At 40.0% G+C, this 14,889-nt stretch overlaps 1 protein-coding gene across 6 annotated transcripts; it reads left to right on the top strand.

The window, feature by feature from the left end:
- The first annotated feature begins 37 nt into the window (after positions 1-37).
- On the top strand, positions 38-14,604 carry zc3h12b (zinc finger CCCH-type containing 12B). 6 transcript variants are annotated; one of them, XM_075487958.1, is made up of 6 exons: positions 38-200; positions 4,404-5,198; positions 5,322-5,461; positions 5,592-5,826; positions 6,439-6,545; positions 6,643-14,604. In XM_075487958.1, the coding sequence occupies exons 2-6, from the start codon at positions 4,567-4,569 to the stop codon at positions 8,064-8,066; spliced, it is 2,538 nt and encodes an 845-aa protein (XP_075344073.1). In that variant the 5' UTR covers positions 38-200; positions 4,404-4,566; the 3' UTR covers positions 8,067-14,604. The 6 variants fall into 6 exon arrangements, with proteins under 6 accessions (XP_075344073.1, XP_075344074.1, XP_075344075.1 ...); XM_075487959.1 differs by having other exon boundaries at positions 38-239; XM_075487960.1 differs by having other exon boundaries at positions 38-250.
- Positions 14,605-14,889: the final 285 nt, after the last annotated feature.

The raw sequence follows: 14,889 nt of genomic DNA, 5'->3' as shown, positions 1-14,889 counted from the left end.
TGATAAAAACGTGTGATTAAGAGGTCGGGTGGGGGGGCAGAATTAAAGTTTGTAAAGGGTCTGGGTTGTTTTTTATTTTGTCTGTTTAGAGAGTAATTTACTTGTTTCCCTCGCGTTATCTGGCAACCCTGACCAAACTGCGACAGCGCCAATGGCAGCAAAACATTACAGTTACAGGCGAGGAGGATGACAGCAACAAGGTGAGATGAGCGTCGTTTGAAGTCAGCGATGGCATCGATGTACGTGCACAGTATGTAGAGAGTCGTGATGTTTTGCTGTTGTTAAAGCATCGTCTGAATTAGTAAATGACCGTCAACTTTATCTTAAGTTACCATTAGTATTCCGGCTCAGCAACAGAAGCTAACTAATGTTAGCAACCCGTCGTTTAAGATAGCCTGAGATGCCACTGAGTTTGCTAAATACAGCTAAATGTTAGCTAACTAGCGTTTCCTAGCTTTGATACCGTTAACTAAATGGATACCCGGGTTGCCTGACAAGCTCATAGGTTAGCTGTAGCTTGCATTTACTGCTACCTTGTCGATTTCTCTTGACACAGAGCCAACACGTCAAGTCAATATAGGCTGCTGACTTGATATAGATGAAATGTTGACTCCTTAGTTGGACTAAGTAATGTTGGACTAGCTTATGCTAACCGCAACTCGGGGCCTAAGGGTGTCAAAGCGTCTATTTCCTATCAAATTCAGTCTGGTAGGTAACGTTGTGCGCTGTAATATATCTTTTTTAGGAAAAGGATATCGTGAATACAACTTTTGTGCTGTCATGTTGTTTAACCTTCCTTCATTTCATCCTTCCAAACTCATTATGCGGCTGCTAAACGATATCAAGGACTTCAGTTTTTTTCAGTTTTGACGTGTCAACTTGTTGGATGAATCGGTGCAATAATGCAAACCACTAAAGTTAATGCACACTTTAGAAATCACAGTGTCATTGGCAGTAATGCTTGGATATAATGTCAGTTTCACGCTGATGTTGTTAGATTCTTTTCCACGTTAAAAACTGGTTGGAAAATGAAAAGTTACATCATCAATTTCCTCAGTTTTTACTCATAATGTAGTCAAATTAATAGCCAAGTGGACAACTCTGTAATGTAAATCTGTACAGTCAAATTAAGAGCTAAACTGGTGAATAAGAGCTCACAATGGTTAAGCAAAATTATAAGTTTTTGAGAAATTGGAGTGACTTTGAGGAAGGTTATGGCTTAAAGTTTGAAGAAAGGTGATTTTTTTTTTTTTTTTTTTTTTTTTTTTTTTTTTTTTTTTCTCTTCAGATTGATTTAAGAATATGCAACTTGTGATGTGATGCAGTGATATTGTTTTTGGTTTATTTCAGTGTGTGTTGTTGTGGGGCTTTGCTGTAACTGTTTACGTGCCGTTAGTCGCTGCAAACTGGACTTGTGGCTGCCTTTGAAGATAACAGTCAGAAAACTCACAACCACCAATTAAGCACAGACCTTTGGGTTTTATGTTCAGAAATATGAGCGATAGGCTCTTTTATGTGGACGCATTAATGCTTTTATCGATAATGGCAGCTTTCTTTCATTTACAAGTGCTGTTTTTAACACCTGGAAAAAGGCCATGTTGAAAATTTCTCTTGTGTCTTTGGTGTGCGTAATGATCAGCAGACAGAAACCCCTAAAAAGTGTAGAGGAAAGATTGGAAGCCAGCAGTTCAGTCTTCCTCTTGCAGTAACAGAAATGTCACTGGTCCAGCGGGTCAGATGATGGGAGCATAGTGCCATCATCTGATCAAACCAAAAAAGGATTTAGATCATGATGTTTTTCTTGCTTCCATTCCCTGCATGACACTTTTTTTGGAGGGTTGAACCAGATTAGTGACCAAAATGCACGGTTATAAATATTTCTTGTGATTGCCAGATGAAGCTTCTTTAAGCACTGCAGCTTTCTAACCTTATTGGTTAATTTCTCGAGGCTTTGATATGTATTTATAAGCTATTATGCATCAATATTAACTCTCTTCAACGTAAATTTCATGCCCTAACTGCTGTAGAAAACTTAAGACACTGAATCGGTGTATACATATCAGAGTACTTATGCCATCTGCTCTGTTCTTTTATTTTCTTTTGTTACTTACTTGAAAATATTGCAACACAGGTAAATATTTTTTTTTTTTACAAGCCACTCCATCTCGTGCTCCACCACCAAAAAACAACCCCCAACACACGGAGCTGCAGTTCTTCTTTATAGGATGCCAGACACAAACTTGATCGGTATGACCTGCACAGACTGTAGCTTCCCATTGATTTGATTTTAGCTGGTTGCAATTGTCTTTTCTGTTTTAAGTCGAACAAATGGCAATAATTTAACACAACGCTGTTTATGAATGAATTATTGGTTTAAGGAGAAGGCAAATCTCTAGAGGAACCACTCGCTTTGTTATCATTCACGTGATTTAATGAAGAAAACGTCAGTCCTTTGTGATTGTAGGAAAGTCTAATTCACTGCAAACATGCTCAATTTCTTCCTTGTACATTTGTTGCAGGGTCCACTGTTCAAGAATATATTTATATTGTGGTTTTGAATAGATTAAGTTTTTTTAAAGTGGCTGAAAGTTTGGGTCAGAAGTCAAAACTATCTAAACTAAAGAATTTGAGGAGGTATACAATCAACCAGATGCATTACCAACTTTTCTCTGTGTACTGTAAAAGTACGTCGTTGTCAAGTTGTTGTTTTTGTGTGTCTCAGTGCTCCAGTTCTCACGCCTCTTATCCCAGTTGTTTGAGGCAGATGGCTGTGCACCCTCGCCATGCTTCTTCCAGAAGGTTTTATGTTCAGATTTCAAGATATATGTAACAAATCCAGTGCAGTTTATCCCTACTCAGTCCTGGAAACTGTATGGTCACCAGTGAAAATGTGGCTTCATGGGCCTGCTTCACTTGTTGCTATGAAACGAATCTACACGAGCCTGTGCATGTGCACAGATAGTCTGGAGGCCTTGCTGAGACGAAGCTTGTGAATCTGGAGGTGGAAGGGAAAGGATTGAAAGAGCTCTTCTCCTTTAAACGTGCATTGATGTGGTCATGAAATGACTTAAATGGCAGTGGGTTGTGTTCTGTCACTAATCCTTGAAGTTCCACAACGGTACCTAAACTTCCCTCCCTTTCTAGCTGTTAGTTTAGATATTCAAACCAGAGCTTGTCCCTAAACTTTGTGACACAAGTTGTGGTGAGTTTGTTCTCCTGATTGCACCTACACAAAAAGCCCCACTGGGAGTAAAAAGTATATTTGTGGAGCCACTGATTGGCCCTCAAAATACCCCTCAGCCTTTATGTGTTACTGCCTGTTGGAAGATTAGTACATATGCATATACTGCAGTCCAGAGTAAATTGTCTTATTTTCAGTGGTTAGCACTGACAGAAAATAACGTTGTAAATGAATGATGTAATTTTCTTTATAATGGCTAAATATGCTGCCTTAAGACTTTTGGCGTAGAGTTGCAGTGTAACTGCAAGTGTTCTGCATCTCCTGGCTGTATAAAGAGAGATGATGAGCTTTGTTTGTGTTAGTCGTGACTGGTAAAAGGAGTTAGCTGATGACAAGGCTGTGTTGCTAAGCAACACACATCATGGGCTGTGCCTCTTGAAGCTCGAAGCTCGCTGTTTTCTACTCTCCGCAAGACTAGGTGAAAGTGTGTTCGAGTGTGCCTGCTTATTCACGCACTTCTTTTAATAAAAAAATGTTGATTTTCAGTGTCCATGTGAGGAAAAGATTGTCGGTGTTCATACTGCAGGCCGCTCTGAGACGGCTTTACCATGAAACAGACGAGCTCCCCGTGGAATACTGTTCAGTTGGGATTGTCTGTCAGAGGGGTGGAGGTGCAGGAATACACTGTCCAACCCACACAATTTCAGGTTATGCTAACTCGTGCACTCACTCGTGTGTGTGTGTCTGGTTCAGATGGTGCTCGTGACACCAGTGAGGCTTTTGTGCTCATAGGGTCCAGGGTTGGGCTGCAGTGAATTAGCACACTTTGTACCAGAACTGTGATTTTCATTTTACAAAAAGTAACCTGAAGACATGGCAACATGTTTTGGTTTTTGTCTTTTTATACCTGTATTTGTTTCATATGGTTCATACAAGAAGGAGAAAATCAAAGACATAGTTTTACTTCTGTGTGTATAGTCTGGAAAAAGTGTCACATTTGTGCACAAACAGTATTAAAAATGGCTTTGACACTGGCATCGTTGCACTTTTGAGAGTTATCATTCAGGTAGTCTATGTGGGTACGTTTCCCAACCAGACTTTTAAAATATACAAAAAAAGAATATAGTGTAACAGAGACGCTGAATTTATTTCAAAATGATTGTAAAGTTAAGTCAAAGCATCCCAACACCAGTACTGATGATCGTGTTTTTCTTTTCTACAGGATTACATGATTGGATTTTGCCTGCTCAGCCACGGGAGACGATCTTACTTTGGCCCTACATAAAGAAGCTGTAGTGCTAAAGTCCAACGCTGAGTATGATTCCCTGGCTGCGACGGCGGTGAGGAAGCATGGGGTGGAAATCTGAGGTGTCAAGACGAACGTGATGACAGCATGGTCCGTGGTGGAGAAGTTCAAAATGGAAAAACGCCCATGCAGGGAGGAGAACATTGACTCAAGCGAGGCGCAACACGCCACTGACGAGTCAGAGGATGGAAGCAGCTCAGAAAGCGAATCAGAAGAGCAGCAACCCCGGAGGGTTCAGGTGAACAACAGCAGCTGTAAGAGAAGGGAGCCGCTGACCGTCGCAAAACCCCACCGTCAGCTCTGTCGATCTCCATGCCTCGACCGGCCCAGTTTTTCGCAGAGTAGCACTGTGCAGGATGTTCGTGAGGATGACACCAGCGCGGTTCCAGGGATCAAACCTGCCAGTGGAAAAGAGTACCAGACTAAGATGGAATTTGCCTTGAAGTTGGGCTATTCTGGAGAGCAGGTGGAGACCGTGCTCAACAAGTTGGGGGCTGCGGCGCTGATCAACGACGTTCTCGCTGAGTTAGTTCGGCTTGGAAACAAAGTCGAGCCTGAAACTCAACCTTGCAGCAGCACAGCCACAATAGTACAACGGGCCCCCTGTGTTAAAGAGACTGTTAGTCCAGAAGTTTCAGTGGAAGAGGACTCTGTGGATACCTTCGATAACCTCAGGCCCATCGTCATTGATGGCTCAAATGTGGCAATGAGGTAAGAAAGTCCAAAAACACAACCAGACTAACTAATTGCTATGTCCTTCTGACTGATGTCATTTCCTGTATGCTCAAGTAGACCTTATATTATCTTGTTTATTTTATTTCGTTATTTATTTAGCCATGGAAACAAGGAGGTATTCTCTTGCCGTGGCATCCAGCTCGCTGTTGAGTGGTTTCTGGAGAAAGGACACAATGACATCACGGTGTTCGTCCCAGCCTGGAGGAAGGAGCAGTCAAGACCGGACGCCCTCATCACAGGTATTAAAAGTATTTTTAGACGCATCTTTTGCCAGCTATTCACATCACTTGGATCATAGGAAGTTGACATTGCCATAAAAAACACGTTTGGCTCTCTCGAATCTCAATTGTTAATTGGCTTGTGTTGCAGATCAAGAAATATTGCGCAAGCTCGAGAAAGAGAAGATCCTGGTTTTCACCCCATCTCGAAGAGTTCAAGGCAGGAGGGTGGTGTGCTATGATGATCGCTTCATAGTGAAGCTGGCTTATGATTCTGATGGAATTATTGTGTCAAATGACAACTACAGGGACTTGCAAAATGAGAAGCCAGAGTGGAAGAAGTTCATAGAAGAGCGTCTCCTGATGTATTCGTTTGTGAATGACAAGTAAGAAACCGTTCTGCATTTTCATGGCAGCCAAATCATGTGAAAAACACTGTAGGACTGTTTAATCCAGTGAGTATAACCGTAGATGCAGCAGAAATTGTCTTAACATTATATAATATTCAATATGATACAACATATATTTCTGTAAATGTTGGTGGGTTGCAGATTCCAGAATATCGTCCTGTGGCACAATCTGTTAGTCCATTGCATCGTAAATCCTTAGTTATAAGAAAGTTGGAGCGATTATCTGGCAGAGACACTTTGTTCTGGCAGTAATTCAATTTAATTCAAAATGTATTTATATAGCACATTAAAACAACCTCAGCTGACCAAAGTGCTTCACAATAGCAACTGCATCACATATTAAGAAAGTCATCAATAAAATAGCAATAAGAATAACTGCATCACAGATAAAATAAAGTTTTTTATACAAGTAGCAATAAAGTAACAATAAAAGTAGCAAGCCAAGGTAAACTCCATTTCAGCGAGTGGAAAGCCAGAGAAAAGAGATATGTTTTCAGTCTGGATTTGAACTGAGAGGACCTGACAGTCAAAAGGACAAATTAAGCTGACATTTAGTAATATATGCTTTTGGATGACTGTTTTTAATAGGTTTATGCCGCCTGATGATCCATTAGGAAGACATGGGCCAAGCTTGGAAAATTTTCTCCGTAAGCGGCCTGTTGTTCCGGAGCACAAAAAACAACCCTGCCCCTATGGTAAGTTGCCATTTCAAAGCTGTGTCTGACAATTGTTTATGTCCGTGTGATGTAAGCCATTTTGTTTTTGACCTGAACTGCTATTTCTTTCATGCAGGGAAAAAGTGCACATATGGACATAAGTGCAAATACTATCATCCAGAGCGTGTCAACCAACCACAGCGGTCTGTGGCTGATGAACTGCGAGCCTTCGCCAAATTGTCTGCGGTGAAAACGATGAGCGAGGGCGCTTTAGCAAAATGTAGTACCGGCCCGGCAACTACAAAAGGGGACAGCAACTCTGAAATCAAACGCGTGGCACCCAAACGTCAATCCGATCCCAGCATTCGCTCAGTGGCCTGTGAACCTCCAGAGGCACTCTCTGTTGTTAGGAAGTCTGAGACAAATTCAGTGCCTTCCCTCGTGTCTGCTCTCAGTGTGCCCACAATGCAGCCTACTAAGAGCCACGCAGCTGGGGCCTTGAACACCCGATCAGCCAGCAGCCCAGTTCCAGGTTCTTTGCAGTTTGCTCACAGTTCTCTGGAGCACATGTCCAGTGTACAGTATCCTCCCATTTTAGTAACTAATAGTCACGGCGCCTCTGTAACATACAGTGAGCAGTTCCCAAAGTACGACTCAGTTAGCGATCATGGGTACTATTCTCTCCATAGTGATTTTTCCAATATGAGCATGAGCAGCATGCATAATGTTGACAGTTTCTGTAGCATGGAGCACGAGCATGTGTATCAGAGAAATCCCAGCCACTGCCCTGAATCCTGCCTCAGCCATTCAAACAGTGACTCCTTCTCCTCTTACGGAGACTTGTACCCAAGCTCTGTTGACAGCAGCTTGGAGGAGAGCATTAAGGGGCAGCAGCAAGCTCCTGCACAGGGTAGGATGCAGACTTTCACCCATGGGTTCCGTCATGAAGCTCTTACTAGAGTACAGAGTTACGGACCGGACGAGCCCAAGCAAGGGCCCCGGAAGCAGTCTGGATCTCATCTTGCACCACACATCCAGCATGCTGCAGTGGGAGCCCGCTCCAGCTGTCCCGGAGACTACCCGCTTACTCAGAATGTCCTCCCGCCTTTGTCCTCGCAGCCCACCCGGTCTCTAGGTATGACTCGCATGGACAGTATATCAGATTCGAGGCTGTATGACAGCAACCCAATGAGACAGAGGCGACCTCCACTGTGCCGTGAGCAGCATGCAAGCTGGGACCCTCTGCCTTGTGGTAATGAGTCCTATGGATATCATTCATATCCACTTAGTAACAGCCTGATGCCATGTTGCGAGCGAGTGATGGTCCGCAGCATGCCAGACAAAATGGAACAGATCTGGAACTCACCGTGGGAGACCCCATCTGCAGCCGAACACCAAGAGCGGTACGTCATCCCAGATCACCAGTATCAAACGTATAGGAACCTTTGTAACATCTTTCCTGCTTACATAGTCCACTCAGTGATGGAGAAGAACCCTCATTTGACAGATCCACAGCAACTTGCCGCTGTCATTGTTACAAAACTGAGGTCATGCCACTGAGCACCTTTTGAAGTGATACGATAAGGGAAATGAGGATTTTGATTGCAAATATAGGCACTTGTTAAATGTTATTATACGTGCAACATCTGCCCTCAGGAGTTACTCATCTTGTCTCGTTTCTCTGGTGGGAATCGAGGCGATCAGATTTATAAATCATTAAGATTACACATTAGAAAAAAAATTGGCATCGAGGATGTTTTTATATGAAGTATGGTGCAGCTGATACGATGTAAAGTAATAACTTTAGAGAACGGGTTCATACACCTTCACAATGCCTGAGCAGGAGCAGCATTCAAGCATGTGTTCAACTTAAGAATGAATCATTAGAAATATAAAGATTGGATCATTAACATTTGACAGGGCTGTAAAATGCCCCCCCAGATTAGTTCTGAATGTTCTCCAGCTGTATTGTATAATTGCATAATTTATAAAAGTTTAGACTTACTTACTTTTCATAATAGAAGACTTGCTTGTTAGCTCCTGTTAGCATAAACCAACCAAAAAATTCAAATCTCCTATTATTTATCAATAAAAGGCTGACTTTTTTAAATCATTGGCCCTTTAAATTAGATCTCAACTCTTGAGTCTAGAACCACAGAAGCAGCTCTTACATTAGGCTTCAGTTTTGGTTTCATTGGCTCCGTCCGACTCTGGCTGTAGGTCAGCTGAAAGGTCAAATCTGGTGAGGTCTGTCTTGAAAAGTGAGGCTCAAACAAGCATTTTGTTTTAGATGAAAGCAGCCTCTGTTAAAACCTGACACAAACTTTATTCTTATCCTAATTAATGGAGTTTGCTGGTGTAACCCTGCACCTGTTTCCTTATTGTAAGCCAATAAAAAAAGCAACACCGTCAACATGAGAAGCAATTGCTCAGCATCATCTCCCACGTTTGCCTTATTGAATCTGATACGAGAGCACGTCAACATTCGTGCACTGTCCGTGCAGCTTTTATGAAAACCCTGTTCAGACGCTGTGATTATGTTATGAAAGTTATCTGAAGAGTCTCCTGTGCAATGGAACTATAAATAACCTCGCTTGGGTCTGCCTCTGCTGTAAATAATTATCATTTCAAACCTTATTAGTGCATTTATTTTGAAGATAGATAAGAAGGAGGTAGGTATATACCTCACAGCATGAACTATGACATTTTATGGCCTTATATCTGAATGACCTCACGCTTTCGTCATTGTCTGCTTGGTTTCAGTGGAAGTCTTCGTCATTGAAACCTCCTACTTTCAAGTGTAAAGCACTATCATAGTATCTAAAGAGATATATTTTCTCAGCCTGACTTAACAAAGCTACTATTTTGGTAAAATTTGACAGTGCACAAAGCGAGCCAAAAAAGAGATTTGACTTGGATACGTGTGCACATATTTATGTACATATTATCACACAAAAGCCATTATTTCAAAGTTATTTATAAGCTGCTAAATAATGCCAAAAAAGACAGAATTTCTATTGTGTCAGTATTATTTAAATTTTGGTTCATAGGATCAATTGGATTATAGTATAAACATCAGTATTTGGATTATTTCCAATGTATTTATAGTTACTTTTCTGATTTTATTTGATGCAACATCCAGGATTTTTGCTATTTATATATTTGTCAGATTTACTGTGCTGATTGTTTTCAATGTAAAAGTAATCAAAGTATCTTTGTTTGAAACAGTAGCTCTGGTGGACTCCCTCGAGTTGTCAGTGGAGCAGTTTCTTTTCAGGCGCAGGCTCATTTAGTCACAGACTACTTTTACATGCACTTAAGGGGTCTGATTACTCGCTTTTCCTGGATCACGCAGTTATTTTTTAAACGGTGCTGCTGAAAGACATCTCAAGTCCAGTCAATCAGGAACGGGCTGATTAACTTCCCCAACACAGTTCAGTTTGCTTGTTTCCAAGTAATTTGTTTAAATGATCAACCTATTTGAATTCTGACCAAATGAACAAGTTAATTCCAACTGAAGGAGAAAGAAATGGGAATAATTCTAATAAAGACATCCAGGTTCATGCCTTAACCCGATCTCTTGACACTTATCTGGTTTCTTATGTGCATGTAAATGTGGTGAAACATCTAAAGCAGGGACCGGTTGGTTAAATGAACTGGATTGAAACGGTAAGTGCATTTACATGACACTGGGTTAAAAAAAAATGTTCCTTTTCCATATCCAAGGAAATCTGGATTATTATTTTTATCTGAAAAAAAAAATCACCATTCAAGTAACTCACACACGTCATACACGATGATCTCCCACAGATCATGTTGGACATGCTTCGGTTAATAACTCATGCAGGTATACTGGGACAAGGACGGCGGTCCAGTTAAATGGCCAAGTCGAGCTGTGCAGCTGTGCATGCTGACTGTTAACCATCGCAGATAAATGTTCGCCCACAGGCATTTGCAGCACATTATTTAGCTTATGTTATGTTTGTCGGATGTTAGAATCTGGCTGTAACATTTACACCCGGTTATGTGTTAGCTGTTGTGATATTTCTTTTTAGAGTAATTAGTTTAGATATGTTTAAGTAGATGCTAGAAAGCATGTTGGACATGAAATTTCCTGTATGGCATTTTTTGTGGGAAATAAGACTGCTGAAAAACACATTTACAATAACACAATACTCACCATGCAACCAGTGTTGAGGGAACGTGGAAGAGTTTGGCTGTGCCTTGCAGCACATTGCTCTCAGGATGCTTTCATTTTCTCATTTTAAGTCTATTCCTGTCAGATCCAGTGGTTACTGGCAAGAGCTTACTCTGATCTAGTAGTGATATATTTTGTGCAAACCCTACATGTAACATGTAGTACCGTAAAGTTAGCTCTGTATATTTGAAGTATGGAAATGGCATTGCAAAACTTTGTACTTTTTGTGTATATCCTATTTATGCACCTTGAGATCTTCAACAGTGAGCTGTCGGGGTGAGTTAATGTGGTGCAACTTCAGTTAGAAGAAGTTGTCTTTTTCGTATATTAGAAAATAAGATATATGCTTATTGGACCTTTTTAAAATCTTCCAATTAGGATGATGAGGATGTTGAATACAAACCGTGATCTTTGGTGTGATTCATAATTCATAATCGCCTTATTCTATAACTGAGGTCTAAGAATGAATAGACAAAGACAATTTAAATGGTATTTGCAGCTATTTATGTGACAATTAATTGCCTGTTAAATTTTATAACTGGGACTGCTAAGCTAAAAGCTCATCAGAGGTCTTAAAAAGGGAAATAATAAATAGCATAAATCTCTTATTTTATAGCTCTTTAAGCGAATGCTATATGGTGGATTTTTACACTGCGTCGCCTCCGCAGCAGTTACACGGAACATTTTGTCTTTTTGGTGTTGCACGTAGGACCGTCTAACAGTGAATTATGGTTAGTAAATTATGTGTAAGTTAAAAACTGCCTGATCCAAAAGCAACGTGATGTAAAAATCCACAATAGAGTTTTTGCTCAAAGTACTAAGAGTTTTTTTTTTTATATATATATATATATAGGTTCATAGAAGCAGAAAAACCTTAAACATGTACGTCCATCCTCCACTCCAAAGTGTACAAAGTGCCCACAATAACACTGAGGTTGCACCGTGTGAAGCTGACCCTGACAGCAGGGCCATATTTTGAATGCTTTTAAAGGGAAATGCCACTTATTTTCAGGATTCAGGAGTTATTACGTGCACGACTTTGCATTAAAAATTGATAGCTTAGCATCGAACGCTTTTCCCCCCATTATTGTTTGTCAGATTAATTACATTTAAAAAAAAAAAAATTAAAACTTTGTTTGTAAATCCATCAGTAAAAATGCTTTAATGGGCAGTTTATCATGTCGTATAAGGAAATGATGTTGGGCTGCAACACAGAGTCCAGAAAGTTCCCATTTGTAGTAAATTAAAAACCATCAGACGACGTTTTGATGACGTCTTGAATCGTGTATATTTGTATCCATGATAAAAAAAATGTTAAAGTGAGTGGTATTACTCTTTAACAGGGCTAATTATGTGAGCCTGACATTGACTCATTGGTGGTGCTTTAAAGTATATATTTCTTTATAACGTTTAGGTACAACTGTGGTATATAAACAGACATTTAAAAAGGAAAAAACAAAAAAAAGAAAAAAAAAAAAGTTGAATGTGTTCTGCCCGAATGAATTTTGGGATTTGCCGACTTTGTTTTTTCATGAAAAAAGACGAGGCCACTTTAGGCTGGTTGTCTGTTCATGAGAAGGTGAAACAAACTGCCTAAATGTTTCTTCATGTGAAACAATCAGATTGCAAGGCTGCTGTCAAGGTTGTTTCTGGCATTAGGCTAAAAGTTTGCGTGCCATCCTTTTCCCTCGAGATAGTTGAATTAACAAAAACACGTGCTGCGTGCTATCACTGATAAATGAAATCTATATTTTAAACTTGGTTATGTTTTTTAAACCAAGTGTTTTGACTTGTATGCTTCTTAGTGATAATGAGAGCCCACTTTAATCTGAACTTTGGAATGGTTATCGCCCAGATGAGCTACTTTGATGTGTCATGGATTTAGTGACTAATCAAATGTTCTGCTGATAAATTATGTGCTTTGATTAAAAAAGAAGAAATAAAAGGACATTTATCTGTCCTCTTAATGTAACTACAGCCCTCACTGTCACTGTAAAAGACTTTAAAGCCGTTTTCACTCATGAATGTTGGAGGTTTTGAGGAGAAAGTGCAGATGATGAGAGCGATGCCGAAATTATACTTCTTATTGAGTCGAAAACACTCCAGATTATTTAGTGTCGCATGCTGAAATGTTCCAGACATTTGTCTTCTCACATGACACCGCTCCAGAACATCTCTGGAACACTTCAGTCTCCAGTGCGTGCGTGAGTGAGTGAGTGAGTGAGTGAGTGAGTGAGTGAGTGAAAACGGCTTAAATGTACAGATCCACTATTTTACCATCAAACCAAAGGGTTGATCTGAAGGCCAGAATGCTGGTCGAGTACCTCGACCCTCTCTTTCTTTGTGCCGCAAACAACTAAGCCACAAATGTCTAGAATTGACTTTTGCTTGTTGATACAAATTGTATCTATACCTTGAATGTAACAAAATATGAAATGTATAATATGAGTATAGTTTTATTTAAATAACGGGGGGGAGAAATCAATGCCATAATGTTTGTGACACTGTGTGTCACTGGGAGTAGCCCATTGGTATGTACTAATTCTTACTGGGTACAGTAGTTAACTTGCAGGGACATTTACGTGCTATCTAAAAGGCACAGATACCCTGTGTACAGCAGTAAGCATCATGTCCTTCCTGTACATAGCTGTGTGAGTGTGTACATATATATAGAAATGTAACGGTAACACTTGAGTTGTTCGAATACTTAAGATAATTTGTGTGTTGTGACTTGTGCACCTTGGTGAAGTGCATCTATTTCTTCTGAACTGACATGTCTGCGTTATGCTATTTTAATGGGAATTTCAATACTTTTCGATCTGTTCTGCCTAATCAAACATGCCAAAGTTATTCTTTGTCAAACCTTGCTTCAAGTGACTTTAGCACATGGGTTGTCATGGAAAGAATTCTGTATTCATGAGGACAAAGAATTTCTTTTCCACTCGGTGTAAGCAAAGAGTGACTAAACAACAAATGCAAATCGTTTTGTTTTTTTTGCCCGGCTGTTAAAAGCATAATACAGAAACTGCAGATAATGTCACCACGTGCACTCTTCATAATCAGCCAGATGCAGGGGCAAACTGGCACTGAACGCACAGATTCATTGCCAGCTTGTCCTCAGATTTGTGCTTGATGTGAGTTGCTCTGTGAAGATACAGTTGCTTTTAAAAAATTGTTGAGAGTTTGGCAGTTGATTTAATGAGAACCCTTCATTTTCACCGAGCAGAGAGGTGTTTAATTGTGATGTTTTACTATTGAATTACTCACAAACTGTAATTTGATCATTTCTTGGTATTTTGAGGCCAGTTTGCATCAGATCAGCTTTGTTTTCAAGAAGGGAAGACTAATATGGTCAGTTTAAGAAAAAGAACCGAAGGGGGTGTTGGTGGCTGAGAGCAAAACCAAAGTGATTTCTGATGTGTACACTTAACTGTTAATATGGTTCAAACTGGTTCAAACGTGTCTTGCAATTTGTGCTCCGTACGGAATTACTGGTGTACAAAACGCCGTGATGAAAGGTACACCTATTTAAACACGACTGTACGTGTAAAGTATCCAGTTTAATACTCAGGTTTAGTCACAAAAAAAACAAAACATTTTAAATCACATACTTGGTTGTTTTCTAATATTGAGAAAAGAAGTGTCGGTCTCCTGTTTGAGTAGATGACTGCGTCTACACTGTAAAAAGGGAAATGTAAAGCAAGATATTTTTTGTATTGTTGTGATGATCTGCAGTATTGTAATTCACACCGACTGAAAAGCATCGCTTTTATAGACCAAAATATACAAAATAGACTATTTGGGTCTGTAGGCTCAAACAAAATGTAAGTCTTAATGACAGTGTTTCTCTCCATAAATAAAGCAAAGTTCTGTTCAACCTGTGTTTCGTCTTTTCATTTTCTTTTTAATGACCAGGAAACCAGACTTGAATGTAACATTTCTATTCATTTGAACAAAGTGACATGGAAGATGTGCCTTCTGAGGTAAGCAAAATGCTCAATTATCCATAAGAAACACAGCATTTCGAACACATCCTCGGGTAAAATGTGTAACATCAGCTACTGTGATTCAAGCCGCTTCTGTATTGATTTAATAACTTGAATAAATGTTCATTTTAAGTTTTTTAAGTTTAAGCGCCGTAGTCTCATCCTTTCCCCATGACAGCTGAAGGGATGGCTTGAAATA

Source organism: Odontesthes bonariensis, chromosome 16 (genome assembly GCF_027942865.1).
Source record: "Odontesthes bonariensis isolate fOdoBon6 chromosome 16, fOdoBon6.hap1, whole genome shotgun sequence".
Classification (NCBI taxonomy): domain Eukaryota; kingdom Metazoa; phylum Chordata; class Actinopteri; order Atheriniformes; family Atherinopsidae; genus Odontesthes; species Odontesthes bonariensis.
This window is presented reverse-complemented; position numbering and strand designations above follow the sequence as displayed.

Excerpts from the sequence above, each read along its gene's own strand:
- zc3h12b (XM_075487958.1), top strand. The coding sequence starts at position 4,567 with ATGACAGCATGGTCCGTGGTGGAGAAGTTCAAAATGGAAAAACGCCCA. Across the intron at positions 5,199-5,321 it reads GGCTCAAATGTGGCAATGAG|CCATGGAAACAAGGAGGTAT; the intron begins GTAAGAAAGTCC and ends TTATTTATTTAG. Across the intron at positions 6,546-6,642 it reads AAAACAACCCTGCCCCTATG|GGAAAAAGTGCACATATGGA; the intron begins GTAAGTTGCCAT and ends TCTTTCATGCAG.